The sequence below is a fragment of the Malaya genurostris genome, chromosome 2 (genome assembly GCF_030247185.1).
Source record: "Malaya genurostris strain Urasoe2022 chromosome 2, Malgen_1.1, whole genome shotgun sequence".
NCBI lineage: Eukaryota > Metazoa > Arthropoda > Insecta > Diptera > Culicidae > Malaya > Malaya genurostris.
Window position 1 is genome coordinate 222,733,986 of NC_080571.1, and position 24,346 is coordinate 222,758,331.

Genomic DNA, 24,346 nt, shown 5'->3' on the forward strand with positions numbered 1-24,346 from the left:
TCTGACTTTTGCTCTAACACAGTAGGTCCACGTCTTTAATGGCGTTTTCACCCGAACCTAAACCTAACTCAGCTTCGACCCTCTGGATTTGACAGAATTGGTTCAGTTTTGGCTTTAAAAAAATGCCAGATCGTCAAATGGGTGAAAAGACTAAGTGCTCACAAATTCCTACCTTATGCTTCCACGTGTGTCTATGATGACATTTGGTCAATATAACGGTGTCAACTGGGTGCTATCGCCTTCTGCGTTAGTAACAGAATGAGAGGGTGCAAATGGGTTTGTATGGGGTAACTTTTTTGAAATTCGAAAAATTATTAAAAATCCTTCAATTAGTTCAAATACTTCGGCTTAAATTTTTCATACACACTATCTGTAATGTAGAACAACATTGAAGGAAAATATTTATACAGCAAAAATGATGAACAGAAGCGACCTAACATACTGATAATGGTAAAATAATAAACTCTGCAGAAAAGCATTCCAGGTAAATGATGTAACTAAAATTACATACATTATATTATTATATATTTCGCAAAATAATGGAAGCCGAGCTGCTATATGTCACTATCAACTAGCACGATTATTATATATTTCGCAAAATAATGGAAGCCGAGCTGCTATATGTCACTATTGGAAAGCTTATGTCACTGGACTGCTGCCAACCAGGTTCCACAAATCACCATATATTGAATGTCTGGGAGCCGATGTGATTGAATATTAATCAAACAGTATAAAACTTGAAATATATTCATTTACACCAATAAACTCCCAAGTCCGATGACTTTGTGTAAAGAACAATGAACTGTTATGTTTATGTTAGTATTCTCATTGATTTTTTTACTACAACAGGGAATAGAAGAAAGAGAGAGAAAATAAAAAAGTCTTTGACTGAGTATACTTCTACTTGGTCATAAAACTATCGAGCATCTCATTTGATAGTCACTTTCACAGTTACCAATTACGATGATTTTAGTCAGTCTGTCAAGGTCATTCGACGTGACAGACAAGTTGCAACTCTGAATGGGAGTAGGAGGGAGCCCAACAGAGGAACCTGAAGGAAACGATTTGGACAAGAAGGGTAGAGTCGCTTACTCATTGTTGCTAACATCTCGTGAAGTTTGGGCGGGCTTTTTTTACACCTATTAGTATTACCCACGATGAGTGACTTGTGTGATCATGTCATTAGAAGGAATACACATATCTCTAGTGTAAACGTAAACGATTCAGGGTTAGTCGGAAGTGCTTGAGCAAAGTGTGGAGGGAGGACGATCCAGTGCTATAAGTTTCAATATATGGAAGCCCTACATATCAGCATCATCATAAAAAATGACATAAGAGAGTCAAACCAAAATCTATGACATTTATAATGTCACTGCAATTAGGGTTGAGTGAGCACTCAAAATCGTATAATCGAGAGCTCATTACTCAGTATTGCTGGGAGAACAAACATCCAAAAAATTCAATTCCACGTCACGACCCATTTTCAGCTGGTTTCTTAACTTGTTTCTTAGCTTTTTTTCTAGATAAACGTTCAAATTCTGATCATGTTTTACCTCCCAACGTCTGGCTGACAACCTTGTGCTTCTATCGAAAACTAGTGACGATTATGTGTTTTACTGAATATTATAACAAGGTTTCTAATTAGCATCGAGCAAAAAGAAAACCGCATATCATGGAAATTAAATGATAGCTATACTGACATAAAACTGGCAGATTCAAAACGAGATGTTTTATTTATTTTCACGAAATCTTAACGAGTATTTGTATTCAAGCCTTCACCAGTTGTATAATTTCAATGGAACTGTTGAAAAACTAATGGCATCTGTTATTGTATGCATAACTGGTGGATCTAAACAAACAATTGTATAAAAACAAGTTTCTTTAGAAAAAAAATAGTTCGGCTGATCCTCCAATGTACATTTTCCATACAATATCCGTTTGTAATAAATCAGTTTTATGAAGTATTGATGAGCTCAGCAGTCACTCCACGAAAACGGATCTAACCGTACTTATCGGCAGTGGCATTCAACCTGTGTTAGCTAATAAGCCGACTGGTTTGCTTAAAGCACATCGTCATGCACGTGATTTTCCATACGGATCTCGTACATCCGGGATGGCCTTTGGAAGCATTCAATTTGTACCTCTCTTGAAAACGGGAAATTTCAAAGGTAATTCTTGCCATTTCACGGTAGCAATTTGAATTGCTGAAAAGATGGTGAATACCATGCAGAGGCAAGCTAAAGCTAATGGTACCAAGAGGTCTTCAGGACAAAGTGCTTGCAGTGATGACTATGGTTTAGTTTGAACGTGCATGGTTTGATGGCCTCAAAAATAAAAATGAACGCGGTTTGTTAGAATAACACATTTTCAGCAAACAATAGAGAATATCAATTACTAGCGATCATAATTCTTCTGCCCGGACTCAGGAGTTTAATATTTGTTTTGATCTATTCCATCTAACCGATATGTAACTGCCAAATCGTAAATGCTAATGAGTTTGCATGTGAACTTGAGCGCAGAAAAGTTAGCGAGTATCTCACAACGAAGATGGAGGTTCTCGGGTATCTTTTCGTATCGAATTAAAATTCAAGGTCTCCCGTAGTACTAGTTTATACACGGCATCGTAAAGATTTATATTTTAGACATCTCTGTATGTTTTCAGCCACGCTCCCTTCCCTGTCTGATCTTGTTGCACTGTTCGTGCGTTTCAACTGCAGCGTGACGAACGACGAGGCTGCTGGGAATCTGTTCATTGTGCGCGCAGAGTATGTTTTTTTCCCAACGACTTAACGGGCCCCAACGACTAAATAGACACAAAATGCGTCTAAAATTCAACGACGCGCATTGTAAATGGTTGGTAATATTCTTGGTAGTCAGTTTTCTACGGAGATCTAGGACGGATCCACTATAGTCACCTACTGGTGTAGTAACCAAGAAATGCTAGTGCCGCTTTCCAGCACCTTCTGTCGGCGATCTGGTCTCTTACGTGATTGTGGTTAATTTCGAAATCGGTGACCTACAGTAACCGGTACCGACTGATAGCGGAGCAAAAAGCTGGGTACAGTGACCGGGTATAGCCGAGACCCAGGGCGGCAGTGACGGAGTAAAGTAAAGCAATGGTAGGTATGTACTTACGTGACGCGCATTTATCCGGCACCGGCAGTGATAGGAATCGACCCGGCTTCTGCTGTGGCTGATTCGATTTGACTTCGTTGATGGCAGGCTTTGGTTCGGCTAGGCAGATGGCGATCAGTGACGCCAGCACTAATGCTAGTAACTTCATCTGGTGAAGAAATAAAGGGAAATGTTAAACATATCAAAAGAATTCTGATATACAAGGGACTTGATAGTTGCTTAGCTTGGAGAATTCGCAATTGTTCAAATCTTTTAGTTGATTCAAGTTTTTTCCAAACTTTTCTGAGAAGCATAACATGTTGGTATGAAATAATTTGGTCATCGGCTACAGATAGTTTCATACACTTGATCGGAAAATTTAGATCGTTGAGATAAAGTAATAATATAAAAGGTCTAAGGTGACTATCTTGAGGAACTCCAGAAGGAAACAGCGAATGGTAAGGTTATACAGTCTTCTATTTTCACTATCATTTCGCGAACAATGAGATATGAGTGAAGCTAATTCAGAAATGACCCGTTAAATCCTAGTTTATTTAACTTTGAGATTATTATGTGATGACTGATCTTGTCTAACGCAGTGGAGAAATCGGTGTAGATAGAATCTACATGTGATTGTCGTGATTGTAGCGAACGTATGATAAAGGAAATATAGAATACTTTGTTTGTAGACATCGAACGGTCAGGCATGAAACCATGTTGAGTCTCAGATATATAGTTAGAGCGATTATGTGTTATAAAATCCAGAACTATAATTTCAAACAGTTTCGAATACTGTACACTTGTTCCCTTTTTACCTTTTTTTATATATATAAAAAATAGGTATAGAATGCGCTCAAACTTTCGAAATTTTTTCCGAGGCCCGGAGGGCCGAATGACATATACCAATCGATTCAGCCCGACGAACTGAGCAAATGTCTGTGTGTGTGTGTGTATGTGTGTGTGTCTGTATGTGTGTTGTCAACTAAGAGGTCGAGATCTCAGAGATGGCTGGACCGATTTTGATCAAACTAGTCGCAAATGAAAGGTCTCCCCGTCACCCAAAACGCTATTGAATGGTTTTGAGATCGGATGTTTACTTTTTGAGTTATTCGAAGTTTTATGTCAAAATTTTCAGTTTTTTGACAGTATCTGTCACAATTGACCTTGAAAACAGAATATGTTTTCAGACTTAGATTTCGCACGATAATACCTATTTAACAAGCCATAGATTGTTAAAATCCGTCCATTTTTAACGGAGATATCGAAATTTTTGTGTAAACGACTTTTCCCCCTATTCCAGCAGTAGGAGTTTTGAGCGCTGTATGACAAAGCAATGCTTGGGAGCAACGGAAAACACGATTTTTTATTCTGTTACATACAATTGTTTCTAAGTACCAAAAAGACTGTGTACAGCATCCTTTTTCATGACAATTTGCCTCGGACCGATTTTAGCACGGCTCGTTTTTGGCAACATAATCGTTCGAATATGACATATATAAACCAGATGATGGCAAATTTTTTTTTAATTACATTGTTTTAAACTACTTACAGCAATAAATGCTGGAAGAACATAACATCCATATACAATTCGAATCAGTTCGTCGAGATCAGCAAATGCGTGTGGACAAATAATTTCACTCAATTTTCTCTGAAAATTTCTTTTCTACAAATTCAGATTCATACGAAAATTCGTATGCTCCCAAACAAGGTTCCTGAATTATGTTTGGTTCCGACCTCTGGTTCCGGAACTACAGGATGATATATGAAACGAAATCAAAATTGTGTAACTCATTCTTCTCGTAGATGGCTGAACCGATCTAAGATTCAAATGAAATCTAAGAATCATCTAAGATTCAAATGAAAAGTTTTAAGATTCTATAAAACATCTTGTTTTTTTAGAGTCAGATCCAACTTCCGGTTTCGGGGATACAGGATGATTAGTATAAAAATGTCTATTCCACATAAATTAATCAGGTTTATCGGGTTAGCAGATTTGGATAGTCGATAAAAAAAATTAACTTTTTTCAGTTTTATTGGTATTCAGTTCTCGATTCAGAAGGCACCTAAAAATTTAATTCGTGCTATGATTTCTTAAAGATGTCTTCACTGATCTTAAAATATTTTGAAACAAATGTAAACTATACAGCTATTCAGGTGAATTTATCTGACTTCGGCCATACCGATTTTAGAATTCCGGTTCCAGTTTAAAATCGTTTCTCAAAGCTCAATCGTTTTCTCAAAAAAGCCTAATCAAATTTCAGAAACAAAAATTCAAATTGAATTAAACTTATATACAAAATCAATTAGTTTTATACATACATACAAAAATTAATGAATTTTATCCAATTAAGCTTCGAAGTTGTACTCAAAACTGTAATTTATTCGTCATATGGCCATACGAATCGGTTTGGGTTATGCTGGTTCCTGAATACCGGCTCTAGAAGTACCTTAAATTACCGTAAACTCTAAAGTGGAACTTACATATCATGGCATGTTTAATCGATTATCACATTTCTAGATTTAAATTCGATTGTATTTGCTGTTTCGACATTACAGAGTAATGAGTGATTACAATCTCAAATTGTCGCTTAAAACGACGGTCATTAAAATAATGTAATGAAAACTTAAACACCGAAGAATATTCATGCAAAAAACACATGCGGATTGATAAAAAAGGTATCATCTCACTGCTAGGTGGATTAATCACGTTTTTATAAACTGGAAACACAGGATTTCTTCCATATTTCAGGAAAAGTTCCTGAACTTAAAAAGAGCGGTTGAATATTTCGGATAGTGAACCAATGGACTGTTAGAGCAGTTTTTTATTACCACTGATGGAGTTTCATCATGTCCAGCACTAGATGAACGTTTTAACTTGGCACATACTGAGCTCACAGTAGCAGTCGAGATAATAGGATGACATCCAATTGCAGAATGGAGACGGACATTATTAGCTGCCAGAGATATTTCTCGATCAGTTAGGTGCTCTTCACAGAAAGCACTTCTAAAATGTTTGCGAATGTTCATGTCGTCAAGTCTCATTGAGGTCGGTAATCCTGATTCTTTCCTCTGTTCCTGTTTCCTGTTGAATATCGCTTTTTCACTCGACCCGAATACAAAAAAATATTTTTTGTATAAATACCTGAAACCCAGACATATAGACTAAAATTTTACGTTTTTTTTGTAGTACACATGTTCCAGAGTAGCGTAGATGGTGGAGCATCTCCCTGGTAAGAAAAAGGGTGAGGGTTCGGGTGATACTTTTCCGCAAAATTTTCATTTTTTACTGTACCATTCATTTTCATCATCTCTCTCCGTCTGATGCTTTGCCCAAAAAGTGTCTTATTCTACAATGCGGGTTTGGTTTTCAATCCCATTAGGTTATCGTCACAGCAAATCTCATTTCTTGACAAGGACTGTTATAAAACAAAATCTTTGTAAGCTTCTTATTAATAACTATTTTTCACTATTTTCACTTTTTCTTATTAATTGTTTTACTACTAGCATCACTTTTTGGCAATTCAGCATATAATTAATATGCCTGAAATGCAACTTGGTTCTTCATAAGACAGGCAAAGCTTATAAAGACAGGATTAATGAGTTTTAGCGGATTAATCCGAGATCGTGAGATTGTGACCTCACGTTTAAATAAACCCAATGAAACAGTCAAGGATTAATCCAAATTCGTCTGTGACGTCACGATGGAAAACTTAATATATACTACTTACGATAGATATTGCTGTCATAATTTCGAACATATGTGACATGATGATGTAAAGCTATATATTATTTATATAACGATCGTACTCGAAAAAGATGCTACACTTTCTTTTGTACGTAACCTATTACAGCAAGAAAAAAATTGATAATATTTTGAATAAAACTAGTTTACAGTATAATGTATATGTGCAAAATTTCGTCACAATCTGTCAAGTAACCACATAACATCGGGATGGCTTCCAAACAAGAAGTGCTTCGAAAAGAAATTATGGGCGCAGTAGTGGAAAATCCAGGTCAGTCGCACAGGTGGATCGTGAAACAGTTGACCGTGCCTCGTGTGATAAATTGTTAGATTATCGCAACTAGAATTTACACCAATATGATATAACCTTACAAAATGAACAAATGAACGTCGTTTAACAGCTGTCAGTGGTTTGTTTAAATGTTCCTTTGCGATTTAAAACGTGAACTAGCTATCGATAGCTGTCAGACATGAACTTTTTCCGTCATATGCATATTCCACTAGGCCCGTGAATAAATTCAATTGATTCTGCAACATTTACTTCGGCAATTTCTGAATTGAAACGGTTCTCTTTATTCATGACAAATATATTCAACCGCACACAAAAGGCATCACATAACAAATATACAGACTCGAATAAAATTTTAAAAACCTGTGAAAATTTTAAATTTGCTATATTTTGGAAATAAGGAGGTCATTACTGTCACCTCTGAATGTTCACCTCGATCTTTCAAAGCGTCTCACTTCGTTCCGGAACGATAACAAAGTTTGCTTACCTCTGACCGAATTTTCCTAACTACAACGTTCGGAAAACTACTAATACGATTTCCACAAGTGTAAAACTCGCCTTCTAATCTATTGTGAAACAAAAATTTAGCGTGATACGAATGCAGCACCTAATATACGATCGATCACAGTGACATCTGCAAGTGTTCGCCAGGTTGCTCATTCACAATTTTATACACAGTTGTTATTAGAGTCTGTATAGTTTTTATCCGCGATAAGGCGGAACAAACGAGAGCGAAAAATTGCCCGACTACGGCCATTGCTACCCATTTTTGTACTGCGTAAATTTTGATAAAAACGTCCCATAGTGAAGTAATTGACGTTAAAAAAGTAGATAACTTGAACAATGAACATTGAATAAATCATAAGACAGTCTTAAAATTATTTCCGCAAATTCCTGTAATTTTCTATAAATCCTACAGTGCATATCGGAAGTTGATGGTTTTTGTTATTATCCTAAGTGAATAGCTAGAGAGAAGGATTACTGATTGTACCGTAATAATCGAAATGGGAAGTTAACAAAATCCAATTTGGTTCATCGTGATGTACACACTAAGATTTAATTCCTTTGGTAATATTTTTGACGAGAACTTTCGGTAATCAATAGAAATAACCGATATTTCGGTACATGAGTTTTATTTTACAATAGTTATGCAAATTTTTACCGGACGATCAGTTTTACGAAACTCTGTAAATAGATATACAATTCATACGGTAAATCTAAATAGTCGCCGAGTACGGTAAAAACCATACTGTCCGTATGGTAAAATTATCTTCCAATAACTGAACTTCTGTGAAATATGATTGTCGTGGAACTAACTGTCAAACAATTATAAAAATTTTCAGTAAGTGTCTTTTTATTAACCAAACGAAAAAACAAAAATTGTTCGAGGGTAATTTCTTGTGAACTGTGTTTTGAAAGTTTTTAATTTTTTCGTGGAATAGAACCATAGCTATAACAGGTTGGAATTTTCTTCATTCGTTTCTGTGAATAAAAAATTCGAATCCGAATAACCTAATCGTAAGTTGAAAATTTGTGTTGTTTTTTGACAACCAAAAATCTAGAATATTAACAAAAAAATACTGAACAATCCGTTAGATCTATTTGGTTTACAGTTTACGGTAGTTGTTTGACAGTTCAGCAATTACTGAACTGATTACCGAACGTTCAGCTGTTGAAAATGCGGTAAAAAATGACTGAATCCTGCAAATATTTTCTATGTGTGTAACAAATGAACTATCATTCATTCTTGATAGTTAAGCAATACTATTCTCATGGATTTTGCTTCATGTTATGCCGAGTTGTCGAAAGCCAAAGTGAGGTGCGTACCTTAAGGTAAAGTGTTATAATATGCCCCCCTTAACATTGAGATATTCCTAAATGTACTGCTATATTCTCTTCGAGGATGTAGGTATTTCTTTGCAATACACCTGAGATTTCAAAACGAACACATTCTCAGGTTTTTTGCTTTCCAGAGGCATCATGCTCCAGCAATCGTATAATATGCCTCACAACAAGAGACATTACGCCCCTCAACAATGATTCAATATGCCCCTTGAAATGTCGATATAGAAGAGAAGTAGATAAAAAAGATATTCTTCGCATTAGAAATTAATTGCATAATCAATTAATTACAATTGAAAACCTGCCACGGCGGTCGCTATCATCATTTTTTTTATTTCAATGAATTTCATGTCATGTAATTTTAGACACAATATTAAACGTTCTTGCACGTAAATTTGCGTGAATTGCGACGCTCCATTTATGTGCATCTAATAAGATATGAAATAACAGAGTTTTTTTTAAGTGTGTAATTAGGTTATACAAAATGACATCACAATTGAACAAAATTCATGTTTGACATGTAACGGTGGCTTGTTTACATTTTTAATTAGGTTTTCCACGGTAACGACACAAATGAACTGTCGATGAATCAAATTCATCTTTGACAGCTATCGGTGGCTTGTTTTCACTGGAATGACAAGGAACACAATGGAATGATATTAGGTTTTACACGAACAACCTCGCAAAATGAACAGAATGAAAATTTTTGAACTGCCGCCGGTAGTTTGTTTATTGTTTAAAAGTTCATCAGAGGTTTATCGTTCGAATTTAAAAATTACAAGTTCAGTGTGAGGCGACTTGCAATTTTTAAATTCAAATGATGAACCTCTGATGAACTTTTAAACTGCAAACAAATACACGGTGACTGTCAAAAAAAGTCCATTCTGTTCATTTTTGGTTATCAGGTTTTGCACGATGGCCACTCGAATGAACCACCAATGAACTGTCGATGAGTCAAGTTCATCTCTTGATAGATATCAGTGGTTTGTTTACATATCTATTAACACGTATTCAAATTAGAATGAACGCAATGAACACATAAACAAACTACTGATAGCTGTCAAAGTTGATTCATTTTGTTCATTTTTGTGAGGTTATGTTATGTTCGTGCAAAACCTAATTAGGTTTTACACGATGACTACTCGAATGAACTACCAATGAACAGATGAATCAAGTTCACCCTATTTGACAGCTATCAGTGGTTGTGTTATGTTCGTCCAAAACCTAATAACACGTATTCAAATTTAATGAACATGCAAACAAACCACCATCAGCTGTCAAATGATATAGTTATTATGCACTGACGAGTCTAAGGCGAAACGTAAAGATTAAGACCGATTAAGACCGATTTAGGTTATATGTCCCAAGCACAAAATAGGCGAACGGTCGTATACAACCTAATATTTATCACGAGTTCATGACGTCATATTGGGAAACATTGTTGTCAGTATAACCACAATTGTAACAGCAACTAGTTTCATTACAGATTTTAACCTGATCGATCATTCGCCGGCGAGGAGCACAACTACTACAATAGATTGATAGAATTAATACGAATGGGTTCGAGTAAGTACACCAACTAATAATAAATATCTTCATTAACTGTCTTGAACTATCATCTGTGAACTTTTCGTGTTATCAGTAGCTGTAGTTGGAGGCCTTGAAATTATCACTTGTTGGAAGAAAAAAGAAACCGTCATCATATATTAAGAAAGTCGTTGGCCTCGACACGTTGCCAAACTGGTTGCGATTTGGTCTTTCTGAGACACCTCTCGTATTTCAATCGATAAATTTGCATAATCACTTACACCAAATCCTGTTCGGCGAGGAAGAATGATAGCTCATCTCATGACATTTTTAATTCGCATATAACGTGGTTGTCGAGCGATAAACAGGTTCCTGCTGGCGGGTGGAAATGCAAACTCCGAAGCTTCTTAGCTCTACTGCCGTGAAATGTTTATAAGCTTTATTTTTTTGCATCGGTGGCTTGGGGGGTCTCATTAAAATCCCCAAGACACGAATAGACTACCGTTTCTATTTACAGAGGTGTAGTCCGTCCACCGTTGGAACTCTAATAACCACAAGAATGATGTTACAAGAATGACAGTTTTGATGAGTGCAAAATAAATTACAGAATAGTATTTTTTCCTTAGCCGTAGTGGGAAGTAATTATCACATTGGCTGTGCTGACAGACATCTTGCTCAAATTATATCCTCTAACCGGCTCACCACGTCACCGATACTTAAATAGCAACAATCATTAACTTAAGCTTCGTTGAACGCCGGCAACGACGACGACGACGACGACGGTGACGGGGACGGTGACGGCAGAACAATGACGGCGATGATGATCTAGTGTTCTGAAGTAAGCTTGTCCAGCACCATTCAGAATGCTGTAGGCACCTTCAGATGTTCAGATGTTCACTTGTCTGTGGACGATCTTTGACATGATCTTAGCTGGTGAAGATCACCGATTCTCGCGAGGGCGGCATCGGTATCGGGAACAATGCTGGCTCTGGTGTACGACGATGATCGATAAACGAGGTTTTGTGCATCTTCGTTACCGGTTCCAGTCAGCAGTTCTCGCTTGGAGAGGTAAAAAAAAATTGCTGCATTATAGCGAGCTTGATGCGGTGGCGGATCTCGATGAAGCGCTAGTGTAATTGAAAAATACTTTGATTGCTGATTGGATGGAACGAAGACTAGATGAGGAGGCTGATTCGAGCCGCTTACCGGGTAGTATCCAAACATGATCGTACTATGATCGAAGGTGAATTGAAAATTGACTGATGATTTAACATCTGTATTTTCGTATCTGATGACATTGCCATTGCCATTTCGAATAGCTCTTTTAATCAGTGAAATACTAAAAGCGGTGGGATTATTATTTCCAAAGCATAAAGATACATTTTACAGTGATATATATAAAATAGATGTTTGCTTGAATTCTGAGATGCAATTTTACTTTTACTTTTCATTTGAGATCTTTAGTTTATTTTTTCATTATTATAATCTATAAGCTGAAGTGAGGATTGAAGCCTTGGTTCATAGCAATGTTTTTATTACTTACTGACACTCGGTTCTTAAAGGTACAATCTTCGTACTCTTGTTCCATTCGATCAGTAGTAGTCTGACAGATTTCTCCGATTGCCCATTTTCTAAATCGAACTATCATCCTGCTGGCAATTTTGTGACGACTGAAAGACATACATCCAGCGTTAAAACTGACCAAGTATCAGAAAGTGTACGGTCCATTTCTTCACCGTAGTTTATCTAAGTTACGTGAAATGAACATTTCTCCTTCATACACAAAGTTACCCGTACAAACTAGCGTATGTTCATGTTGGCGCAAAACTGCAACAATCACGTTGAGTTGCTCACCTTTTCAAAGCACTCATCACGGGCGAGAAGCTTTTACCGGTGCCGGAATGCAGTGCATTGGAGAAGATATATTTTTAATACGTTTCATCAGATTGCGTGATTTGATACTTAAAAGTGACGCCGAAGGAAAACAAAAGAGCGGCTTAAAAGTATGACTTTTTTTTTCTTCTAAAGTGGAGACGTGATTTAGAAGCAGCTGATGGTTTTTGGTCCCCACTCTGGCAAACAACGGTTCAGGCATTGAACCATCAATGCTCTTCGATTACTCCATGCTCGGTGTTAGCCACATTTGTTATTTCATGGAACATTAGTGATCCTTACCACCGAATGTACAGACAGGCGAAGATTGATGGTTCACTTTCGATTTGGAAAGTGACAGTAGTCATCAAATTAATAGATTTGATAAAATTGAATCCGAAATATTGCACGACGTTGAGTGCTTCTTTGTTTATAGACTGTAGCTTAGTCGTGTCATTTGATTTTTTTCAATTCACCGAATACCTACACTAATATAATGGAAACTTTCCTGCACATGTCTCTTGAATCTTAGGATTATGATTGGTAAATGGAGCTTCTACTTCTCCTGTTTCAGAACAAATTGACTCAAGTGACACGTGTTATTCTGATAGTAAGCATTAATACCCAAATGCCAAATTTGGCGCAATAGTGTCGCAAAATAAAATATATTTCTTATCGATCTGATGAAATTGACGCTTCTCTTTTGTTGTTACTGTATTATTGATGAGTCTTTCAATTGTAGTCACGGATTCCTTAGTCTGACCAAAACTTCACAGGGATAAATGGTAGAATATATTTTATCAGGATCTTTTCCTTGTAGAGCTTCGAGTTTATAGACTCATGTATTTGTAAAAGGCCTTTCTTATCTGCAGCTGCAATTCGCTCAACAAATCCCAAATTATACATAAGAGATGAGTTTAAAATGTCTAATTGTCATATGGGTGACTAGTCTTGAAATATTCAAATTTGATAAGGAAATCGCATGCCAGTTCTTAAATGAACGACAGTTAGAAAAGGAAATATTACACAGTTAGTTCGACAAAATAGATTTTCGGATTCCATCTGTCACACCTTTCTTGTGGGTTCCCGATCAGATGTGATTATCGAGATTGTATCAAATTCTGATATTATATATAACACAAAACCTATCTGAATTTGATATAAATTCACTATGGATGGTTGTTGAAATATCAAGATTTTATATCAAACATTTGTATAGATTGTATCTGAGTATATCTAAAATTATTTTTTATGTAAAGTATTATTGTTGCATTTTAATTGATTTAAAATGGTATCTCGTAAATTGCGATTCGTTTGCTTTTACTTTCAGTATGATAATATGATATGATCAGAATACGATAATTTCACTATAATACTCAAGAAACCAAATTTTTTTTATCTTAAACCGTTTTAGAAAAAAAATGAAAGTGCTATTAAATTCTACTATGAAGACTTCATATCTTCATAGTAAAATTTAGCGGGAACTTTCATTTTTTTCAAAAACGGTATAGTTTTATTCCACTAAACGCTCAAACCACAAACATTTTTTGATTATATATAAAATAAATAACACAAATCAAATGTTGGTTCAATTTAAATAGAATTATCTATGGGCTGGAAAGCTGTACATCTTTCTTAGTATGAATATCAAAACGAGCTACAATTTTAATTTAATTTTGTTATGGTTTTCAGATCGAGTTCCGTTTGCCACAACTTACTGAAATTAATCAAAATTCGAAGAAACATTCACATTGAAAGGTAAGTTTCTCAAACAGTCGGCTGTCAAATGTACAATACACGTGTTGTTCAAAACAGGCGTGCCGCTGCGGTCTTGGTGGTAGAAATATTATACGACTATTGTGAAAAAATACGACTAATGTGAGATGAGCAAACATAAAAACAAATCGATCCGACATGCCGGTTGCACGACCGAAGGCAATTGTTATTGAATTCGGAAAGAACTGTAATGGGCCTTCGGTAAACGAAATTAAAGCATTGCTGATGGAAAATATGCACTCCAATGTACAAGAGCTGCAACTAAATAAAACTGGTAAGGCAATATACAAACAGTTTCTTCAGGAACACGAAGCGAGAGTAGAAAAATTCGCGGCGAAAAAACTCAAAGCATTGTGCACAACAATTTCATGTTCAACATAACCATGTCAGTGGATGAAATTCCATTGTTGCGCGCTTATTAAAAATCACGATAAGAAAGAGCCTTGACAGGAAAGGGCGGACGAAATGATATTCTAGTATTACGTTTGTGCTTTGAAAAGGATTATTCGTCCTTAGTTAGTTTTCGGTGACGAAGAAATCCAATTCAAAACGCTGATCACATACGAGAGTCATTAAGCCTCATACAAGTGGTGTCAAAAACCACCCTTAGCACTTGCGATACAAAACTTGACAAAAACTACTACGGCTAACACTGATATCTACACTTCATAAAATAATGAGGACAAAAATACTGCTTCCAACAACAACGACGAAAACACCAACAGCGATGACGATCAATAGACGAAACTGCGATTAGTGAGCCAATCGTCTCCCAAGCCGCGCGGGATGATAAAGAGACTGCCTCTCCTCCAAGCAGAGATGTCTATCTCCTCTGTGTGACGAAGAGCAAGCAAAATTTCTCCCCTCGCACTGACAACTTCAACGAGAGCTCTTCTCTTTCACATTTATACACCACTGTTGTGTAAAATAAAAGACATCATATTAACAAGATATCCAGCTCTCACATTTCCCGAACAAATCATTGGCAACATCCTGTTTTGCGAGCATGTCGCCCCCAGGCGAGCCCGCATCGAATCTTATACATAGAAGTAGGGGAGAAAAATGTCAAATTCGTGCGCGCCAAAATAGCAGGGTTGCGCACCCATACAATTGACATGATATGTTGAATGTGATGCCGTGCGATGGCGTTGCTGAACTGAAGATTGACTTCGCTCCAAGCTGACAGGGTCTGGTAAAGTGTACACGCATCATGAGTGCGTTTGTTTATTTCCTTTTACCTCTTCCAATGAATCGCACCAAAGTGCTAGAGCATTAGCTAATAAATTCTCTGAAGTAGATGCAGATACTTTCACAGAGGTGTACACGCCGGTGAGCACTCTGCTGTATGGTTTTCGTAGATGAAGCGTGGACACGCAAAATCAGCAAAATAAAACAATTTATGGTCAAATTTTCGGTTTTCCTTGCAAATTTTTCATAGCAAGGCCAGATCTACTCTCTATTAATTGAAGTTCACAGAAGTGTTCGCTCACCATCACGCGCCAGTGGTCACTTGGGTGTATTTAGACAAGAGCGCGTGTGAGCGATTCATGCGAAGAGAATGTGTTTCACTCGCGCCAGCTGCTTTAACCACAAGCACACACTCAAATGCTGTCTATTCGACACTGAGAAGAAGTGCGCTTTCCTCTTTGTGCGGTGCTTCGTTTTTTGCATCCTCGGTGTGGCAAAAATCTGACTCTAGCGTGTATAACTCTGGTGAAATGCCATCTCTGCCTCCAAGGAAAAAGGTATCAAAGAGACCCAGCACAAAATTAACAGTGACTTCATTTATATATTGAATTTATCAAATAAACCGGCACTATTCTGCAAAGCAAAGTCTTGGCATAGCATTCCTTTTGTGGAATATGTCCTTTCTGTTACAACAGACTTCGCAACTAATTCTTAGCGTACTGAATCATTGCATATTTAGTATTACGTTCCTACTGACACTATGAATCCTTCCATGTCGGAGCTCGAACATATGACAACTGGCTTGTAAGACTAGCGCCCATTGCATTCAACCGCCAACCCAGGCTAAGATTCTAAAATTCTGAGTCATGTAAAATAAATGAATTTAAATAACTCTTCTAGAACCGTTGGCTAGGAGCGTTATATAAAATTGTAGTGATTCAACAAAAAGGCATGTGGCTACCCAGTTTGGAATAAGGTCGTTTGGCATAAAACCATTTGGCATAATGGTTATTTGGAAAATGGCTATTTGGCATAATGGTCATTTGGCATAACAGTCATTTGACATAAATTTACAAATCTTTGGTACTGTGATGGTCGTTCGGTATAACAGCTTAAAACAATTTGTTCTAATTTATTGAGATTTTGAAAGGTCTAATGCGGCTACGCGCATTGTTTTTGACGACCTGCTGTCCAACCTCACTACCGCTCGTTAGGACTTAACTGAGGGATAGCCCCTAGCTTTGAGTAATCCGTGCAAACGCCCGTAACTAGATAGAGGCGATTTCTGCGAAAGCGCTTCCGACTCGACCTGAATCATCTATGACGAAATAAATATTTTGCGAGCACTGAGTGAGTTGTGAAATAATGCTTTTTCACCTAATATTGAAATATTTGAAACGATATAAATTTCACATATTTCATTTGAGTTTTTCTTGCAAAACATTACTCGATCGAAGCACAAACGAAATTTCACATTAGATCAAAATATTGCGAGTCCAATAATTATCATGACAAATGACATTATGTCAAATGATCATTATGCCAAATGACCATTATGCCAAATGACAATTATGCCAAATGACTGTATGCCAAAAGGCATTATGCCAAATGGTATTATGCCAAACGGTATTATGTCAAATGACCTTATACAAAAAGGGTTCATCCCAGTTGTAAATTACTGATCGGACGTGAAACTGAACTTAGCTCGAAATATAGTTCTTTGAAACAAAGATTGTGTTTGATTTCCACTACAACAATTATATATATATATATATATATATATATATATATATATATATATATATATATATATATATATATATATATATATATATATATATATATATATATATATATATATATATATATATATATATATATATATATAATTGTAAGTAGCCCATGATCACCAGGACTTGCTCTTTGCTGCTAATTTGGGATGTGAATTCATTAAAATGTATAAGTTCTTCACAGTTTCCATACTTTTCATACATCTACTTATTTTCTTATGGTTTTGTGTTTATAATTTTTTCAAAAATATTCCCTCATCCTCAATTCGTTTCCAATTTTTATTTCATTTTTCCATTCATATTTCTCATGTAAGACGATCATTCTCAAATATGGGTTGCATGGAAACAGTGTAATTTTGTTTTGATCTCAGCTTTTCTACTACAGGGTGATTTTTTAAGAGCTTGAGAACTTTTTTAAACAATAAAACGCATAAAATTTGCAAAATCTCATCGGTTCTTTATTTTAAACGTTAGATTGGTACATGACATTTACTTTTTGAAGATAATTTCATTTAAATGTTGACCGCGGCTGCGTCTTAGGTGGTCCATTCGGAAAGTCCGCTTTTTTATCGACAAATTTTGTTCAGCGATGAGGCTCATTTCTGGTTGAATGGCTACGTAAATAAGCAAAATTGCCGCATTTGGAGTGAAGAGCAACCAGAAGCCGTTCAACAACTGCCCATGCATCCCGAAAAATGCACTGTTTGGTGTGGTTTGTACGCTGGTGGAATCATTGGACCGTATTTTTTCAAAGATGCTGTTGGACGCAACGTTACAGTGAATGGCGATCGCTATCGTTCGATGCTAACAAACTTTTTGTTGCCAAAAATGGAAGAACTGAACTTGGTTGACATGTGGTTTCAACAAGATGGCGCTACATGCCACACAGCTCGCGATTCTATGGTCATTTTGAGGGAAAACTTCGGAGAACAATTCATCTCAAGAAATGGACCGGTAAGTTGGCCACCAAGATCATGCGATTTGACGCCTTTAGACTATTTTTTGTGGGGCTACGTCAAGTCTAAAGTCTACAGAAATAAGCCAGTAACTATTCCAGCTTTGGAAGACAACATTTCCGAAGAAATTCGGGCTATTCCGGCCGAAATGCTCGAAAAAGTTGCCCAAAATTGGACTTTCCGAATGGACCACCTAAGACGCAGCCGCGGTCAACATTTAAATGAAATTATCTTCAAAAAGTAAATGTCATGTACCAATCTAACGTTTAAAATAAAGAACCGATGAGATTTTGCAAATTTTATGCGTTTTATTGTTTAAAAAATTTCTCAAGCTCTTAAAAAATCACCCTGTATTAGTTTATTTGTTTGTAATCTCATAAAATCGCCATAAACTTAGTTTTAGTTTTTTCGAGACTCATTGAAACTAACAGAATGAAAAATAAATAATCGATGGAATAAAACTGAAATGAAAACATTATCTCAGAGACTGGACTCGAACTCGAAACCTTTCTTCTTTTTTTGGATGTGATGGTACACAAATAAGAAAGCAGCCCGATTGAACCGAATTTCGCAGGTTACACATCTCGAACATTCTAGAAGGTATTGTTTTCAGACATGGATATCAGTTCTTTGAAAAGGAATATTAAGTGATCCTAATCTGGATGCTACGGAAAAATTAAAAAACCTAATAATTATAGATTGGTTAGTGTTTTCCTATCGAACATTCATTAAAATTTGACATAGTGATGCTGTCTTATAATTTGATCATTTCTGTTTAAATTAAACGCTATGTTTCCATTCTACAAGTAAGCTTTTGTAGATATAACTCAAACTTACTCCTGCCACTATTGCACCCGAAAAAGAAACTAACTAACATACCTTCTGAGTTCTGTGAATATGAATTTCAATCACGTGACAAACGCCTTAAGTCCTTGAAATTCCATTCTCTAGTAACGTGGCAAGATGGACATCGCATGTGGGACTGCTTCTCGGAAAGTACACCAATCGAAGCGCCCATCAAACCGACCGTAAGCTTTACCTACGCAGCGATTGTCCCTCGAGCGTTTGTCTGTCGACGATGCGACGAATTTCGAATTCATGTCGACGCGTCGCGATCCCAGAGAACGGGGATCACCGCTGTCTTCGCAGTGAGTGACCGACTGGTTTGGAACGGACGGGCCCCACACCTTGAAATAAACCAGCTTCATGTTCGGTGTTTGATTTTCTATACCTGAACAGATCTTGACCGGACAGGTCAGTGCTCGAGACATAAGTTAAGAAGATAGGATTTACTCATTCGAGGGCTTAAATCGAATATTATAATGAGAAATAAATTTGTGTGTGGATACCGCGGGTAACGCAATTCAACCGTTTTTTTTTATTATTACACTAGATATCGAGCCATATGGTATTGATAATTTTAACTGATTTCGGTGTTTAGTAGTTGCATTGCTTTTTAGAATTCGGAATAAAATTATAGAAAATTAGTGTACAAGGTAAACGTGCAGGCATTATGTTGTGAAGTTTTGATCTTTGTAGTAATTCCATAAGCCTCATGAAACGTTATGATTTCATAACAGTCAGTAATAGATTAATAATGGAATCTACCCAAAGAATCCCCCCGCTTACCATTACGGGATAAATGAAAATCGTACTCAACGATTTTGCTTACCCAAGGAAGACTATCCAATGTCCCAGTTTTTGATATTTTTGCTTGTCGTGATCATTTCATCAATTTACTTTAATGACTACCCTTCTCAGTTTGAGACCTATCATTTTTCATAAGATCAGCCAACAGTTAGCGAATTGAATTTCCAATGATAGAGGTAAAAAGCAAACAAACCTGGACTCATTTCTGAGATAGTCAATAAGCTTGTTCGCGACAGAATCTGAACACCGCTAAATATGTAACATATATCCCGTCATCAACGCGTGAAATGTTCCACATACTGACGAACGTATGTCTGTTCATTGTGCAAAGCCATTTTTCGGAGATACAATAAGGTTTTTGCTCGAAGATGGTGTGCAAAAAGTAATTAGGTTTTGCCCGAACATGACATAACCTCACAAAATTCACTAAATTAACATCATTTGACATTTGCCTGCTAACGGTAGTTTGTTTATGTACTGATTCTAATTCTAGTTATTGCAAATGTAAATAAACCACCGGTACATGTCAAGCATGAACTTTATTCATTAATAATTCATGTGTGATGTCATCTTGAAAAACCTAATTAGTTTTTTTACCGTCACTGCTAACCTCAATCGGATGAACACATTTTGACAGTTCAGCGGTACTGTTTGTAAACAAACTTTTCTCTTGTTTGTTTGATGACCAACGGATCAGACCGTTTACAGTCCATATCGCCACAAAACATTCGTTAACGATTCGATACGATCCGTTTCAGGGATTTATTAAATAAAAATGGCTAGTTGTGAAGTGTAAAGATGATTGTTTGGGATGTGTTCCTTGTTTTTTTTTAAAGCTTATTTGTAAACAATACCGCTGAACTATCAAGAATGAATGCTTATTTATTTGTAACGTCACGATAAAAATATAATTAGATTTACATGAACATGACATAGCCTCACAAAATTCACTAAATGAACACACAGTTCACAGTGGTTTGTTCACGGGTTCATTCTAATTTGAATTAGGTTTTACACGATGACGACACAAATGAACTGCCGATGAATCAAGTTCATCTTTGACAGGTGCCGTGTGTTTCTTTTGTTTTCCCACTGCAAATTAAAAATTGAAAAATGACGAAAATTTTATGAAGTCGTTGAAGGTGATAGCTGTACCGAACCGTAATGATAAACAGAGTGATAATGGACGATGAAACTAATGCGCTGGTAGTCTTTGAGTAGCATCCCGGAATGTCTTTTCATACTGCCATGCAACGGAACGGCGTAGAAGAGCATTTCAGGACGAAGAAAAGTACAAGTGTCTTAAAAACTATTTAGTTTGGCAGGAAATATGCAGCTATGGTCGAGCAAGCCAAAGTTTCACCACTACCAGAACGAAAGACAAGAAAGTTCATCATGAAGAATGCCTACAAAGCGGCGATTATTACCATTCCTCCGCAACCATGACGCTTCCTTACTATTCTGAGTTGATTTGGCATCTTGTCACTAGGCCAAAGATACTGGAATAATATAAAGCAAATGGAGTTCACATTGTACCGAAAGAGATGAATCCACTTAACTGTCCGGATTTGCAAGCTATCGAGCGAAAAACGTATAGCGAAAGACTTTTCAAAACTTGAACTTTTTCTGTATTGAACAAAGTCACAAAAATTTTGGGAGGTCACTAGTATATTGATATTATACCAAATGAATTTAACCCCTTACACTTCAGCATTTTATTGAAATTTTAAAAATTTACAGTCTCACAGCAAAAATTTAAACCATTTACAGTTTGTTATGCTTTACAAACCCAATCTTTCAAACAGGTACGTGAGATTACATATCTAAACGTTGAAAATCATATCAGAATGCTTGATTCAAGTAATAAATCAACTGTAACAATATGTCATTTGTAACGCTCCAAAATGCCGGTCACAGAAGTTGTGAGTTCAGGTTTTTTTTATCTCAAGTGTGTTGTTACAGACTAATTACGTGGTAATCACGTTTCAAGTAAACCAATAGTTTTGGTACTGTGGCATTATCCTTTTGCGTTAATGATTTTATCTGTCTAAACATTGAACCTAGCGGCAAACATGGTCGTCCGAAGGTGAGATAACTCGTGTGTCTTTGATGACATTTTGTCAATAGAATGGCGTCGACTGAGTGCTATCGTCTTGTATGTAACTACTTGCCATTTGAAATACAAAAGTTATTAAAAATCCTTCCTTAAAATTCCTTCATTCTTCCTTTTTAAACTTGTTTGTATCAAAAATGTTTGTAACATTCCTCGCAATATGTATGGATTGCCATTTTTTTATCATACTTGAAGATTTCGACATATAAAACTAAATACGGCCTATGAGTAAAATAATTGTTTGGGTATAAATAATCTTTCTCTTCTTATTATTAGTGAAGGATAGTCTATAGGAAGCATGTTCAGATGTGTGCAATATCTAAAATGTTCGAATCAATTTGATGCAAACATTGCATTAAGGCGGGGCTGGTGTGTGGAATGATAACTTCGGAGCACGATTTGCTCTGTATACGAAATAGGTCATCACAATTCGATTGATTTAACACCTGCCTTAGTCCTGGGCGAAATTCTTTTGCATATATAAACAAATCACATGGAACCATATTTTTCTGTAAACCGCCGCTAGACATTGAGGCTTGGAATAAGCTAAACACACACATTCACAACGCTAAACATGTTGAAAAACGATAATTGAAAAAAAAATAGTGGAAACAAATTTCTTCAGAGATAGACTTACGTATATAAACTTTATCCTATCCATGGCACTATTTTCTGAATATCTTGGCCTTAGTGGCCTTGAGCGCTAGTTAGCATTTACATACTTTGTCGAATCATCGTCACATTTTCTGCTCTATCGTTCGCCTGGTAGCGATATTATGATACATATTTTTATCAGATCAATTCGTGAATTTCACAAGCAGTTTTTCTGATTGAAGAAAATTCCTGTCCCTGGGGCAAAATTCAAATCATATCTCGTTTTCTATTTGTTTCCTATTAATTCTTAGTATTTTAAAAAAATTCAGAAAAAGTTGTAAAAATTCAGAAAAAGATGTATGAGTAAGGACAGTCTAGAAGTTCCTAAAATTACAGAGTTTAACCATAAAGGCTTTGTTTGAAAAGCAGTAAACTAAGCAGCTGATGGTAGTAATTTTCATAATTTTAGTCTACATAACCAACATTACGACCGAAAAAAAACAAACTATCGCAAAGGTTAACAAGTGAAAACGAAAGGTAAATTCCAGTTTCGATGAAACACGGTATAACATAACATCCCGGGGAAGTTCTCGCATTTCTCACTTTCAACATCGGTATCATTCCGCTTAATCTTATGTCTGCTCATTTCAGTTGCTAATGACTCGCTCAAATCACCTCAAACAGCTTAGGTTCACTATCATTAGCACATTCAAGCCTGACACTTAGCACACAGCCGCACAACCAATCAAATATCGATTCCAACGGTGTTACATCATGGCAAATCCTGTTTTGATCTGTAGATCTATTCTAAACCTGAACTGGCCCTGAGTTGGCCAGAGAATGATGAAACTATTCAATTATGTCCAATTTACAAAAAAAAAATCCTTTTCATTGTTTCACATTCTGTTCGCAGAAAAAAAATCACGATTAACTGGAATCCCATGCGCTCCGTAAGTGTCGTGCTGAATAATGCTTGTTGTTCAGTTTCAGTTTTCTGCAACCCGACTAGCGCTCCTTTCCCGTTAACAACCCATGTGGATCAATTGGGTGATTTGTTGAATAATCCACAACTGGGTCGCATGTTGCATAATAATGATCGCTTTCGGGCGAATTGGGCATTGATTTTTGTTGTTTTGTTTGTCGCAAAAATATATTTAGTATGCCAGATGTTTACCGTATGCGTTTAGCAGTATGACAAAAGATTCAATCACCCATCACAAAAAAACACTATCCGTAAAAAAAGTCCATTTCACACATAGTCCAGAAAAATATTCTCACTTCAATTAATAACACTTCGTATTTCATTTCTGAATAAATAAGTTTGCTTTGCCAACGATCGTTGGCTTCGTTAGCAATCACGAATCCTTCGCCGAAATTTTATCCTGCACCTGGCCATGGTGTTGTTTTGTCCTTACCTTGTGGGCTCACTTCTTTCGGTACTGTAACACAAAGAGTTGAACCACGAAAAATGCAACTTTACTTCAGAGCTCCGGAGACGCTCTTTTCCTTATCTAGATAGGCAGACACTCGAATGAAAACAAAAGTGAACTCATTGGGGTGTTGGGATTTTATAGCGAAGTGCCGAGCTTTGCATACACCTACCGGGCAATACATGCAAAGCCCGGTTGCCGTGGCTATTCGCGGGACAGAGACAGAGGTATTCGTTGTGGTTCTACCGGTCTCGTCTTGATCACGTAGATCACTATGACTAAGACGACGCCGACGACTAAGACCACAACGAGGCGACTATAGCTACCTTCACTAGTACCGGCAGCCGTGCAAGACTACCAACTGCTGAAGCAAGATAGTGGGGAATGAATCTCCAGCAGCACACACGCATGAACAGCGCACATCTGCTGTTGGGAATTCAAGTGACTTGGGGTGACCAAGTTC

General features: G+C 36.7%; 1 protein-coding gene across 1 annotated transcript in view; it reads right to left on the reverse strand.

Annotated features, from left to right (window-relative positions):
• The window catches only part of LOC131427736 (uncharacterized), a 53,856-nt gene extending 29,841 nt beyond the window's left edge, over positions 1-24,015 (reverse strand). The window contains exons 1-2 of the mRNA XM_058591188.1: positions 23,869-24,015; positions 3,136-3,283 (exon numbers count right to left, since the gene is read on the reverse strand). Of these exons, the coding sequence (XP_058447171.1) occupies positions 3,136-3,283 (148 nt within the window). The 5' untranslated portion in view covers positions 23,869-24,015. The remainder of the gene's footprint in view (positions 1-3,135; positions 3,284-23,868) is intronic.
• Positions 24,016-24,346: the final 331 nt, after the last annotated feature.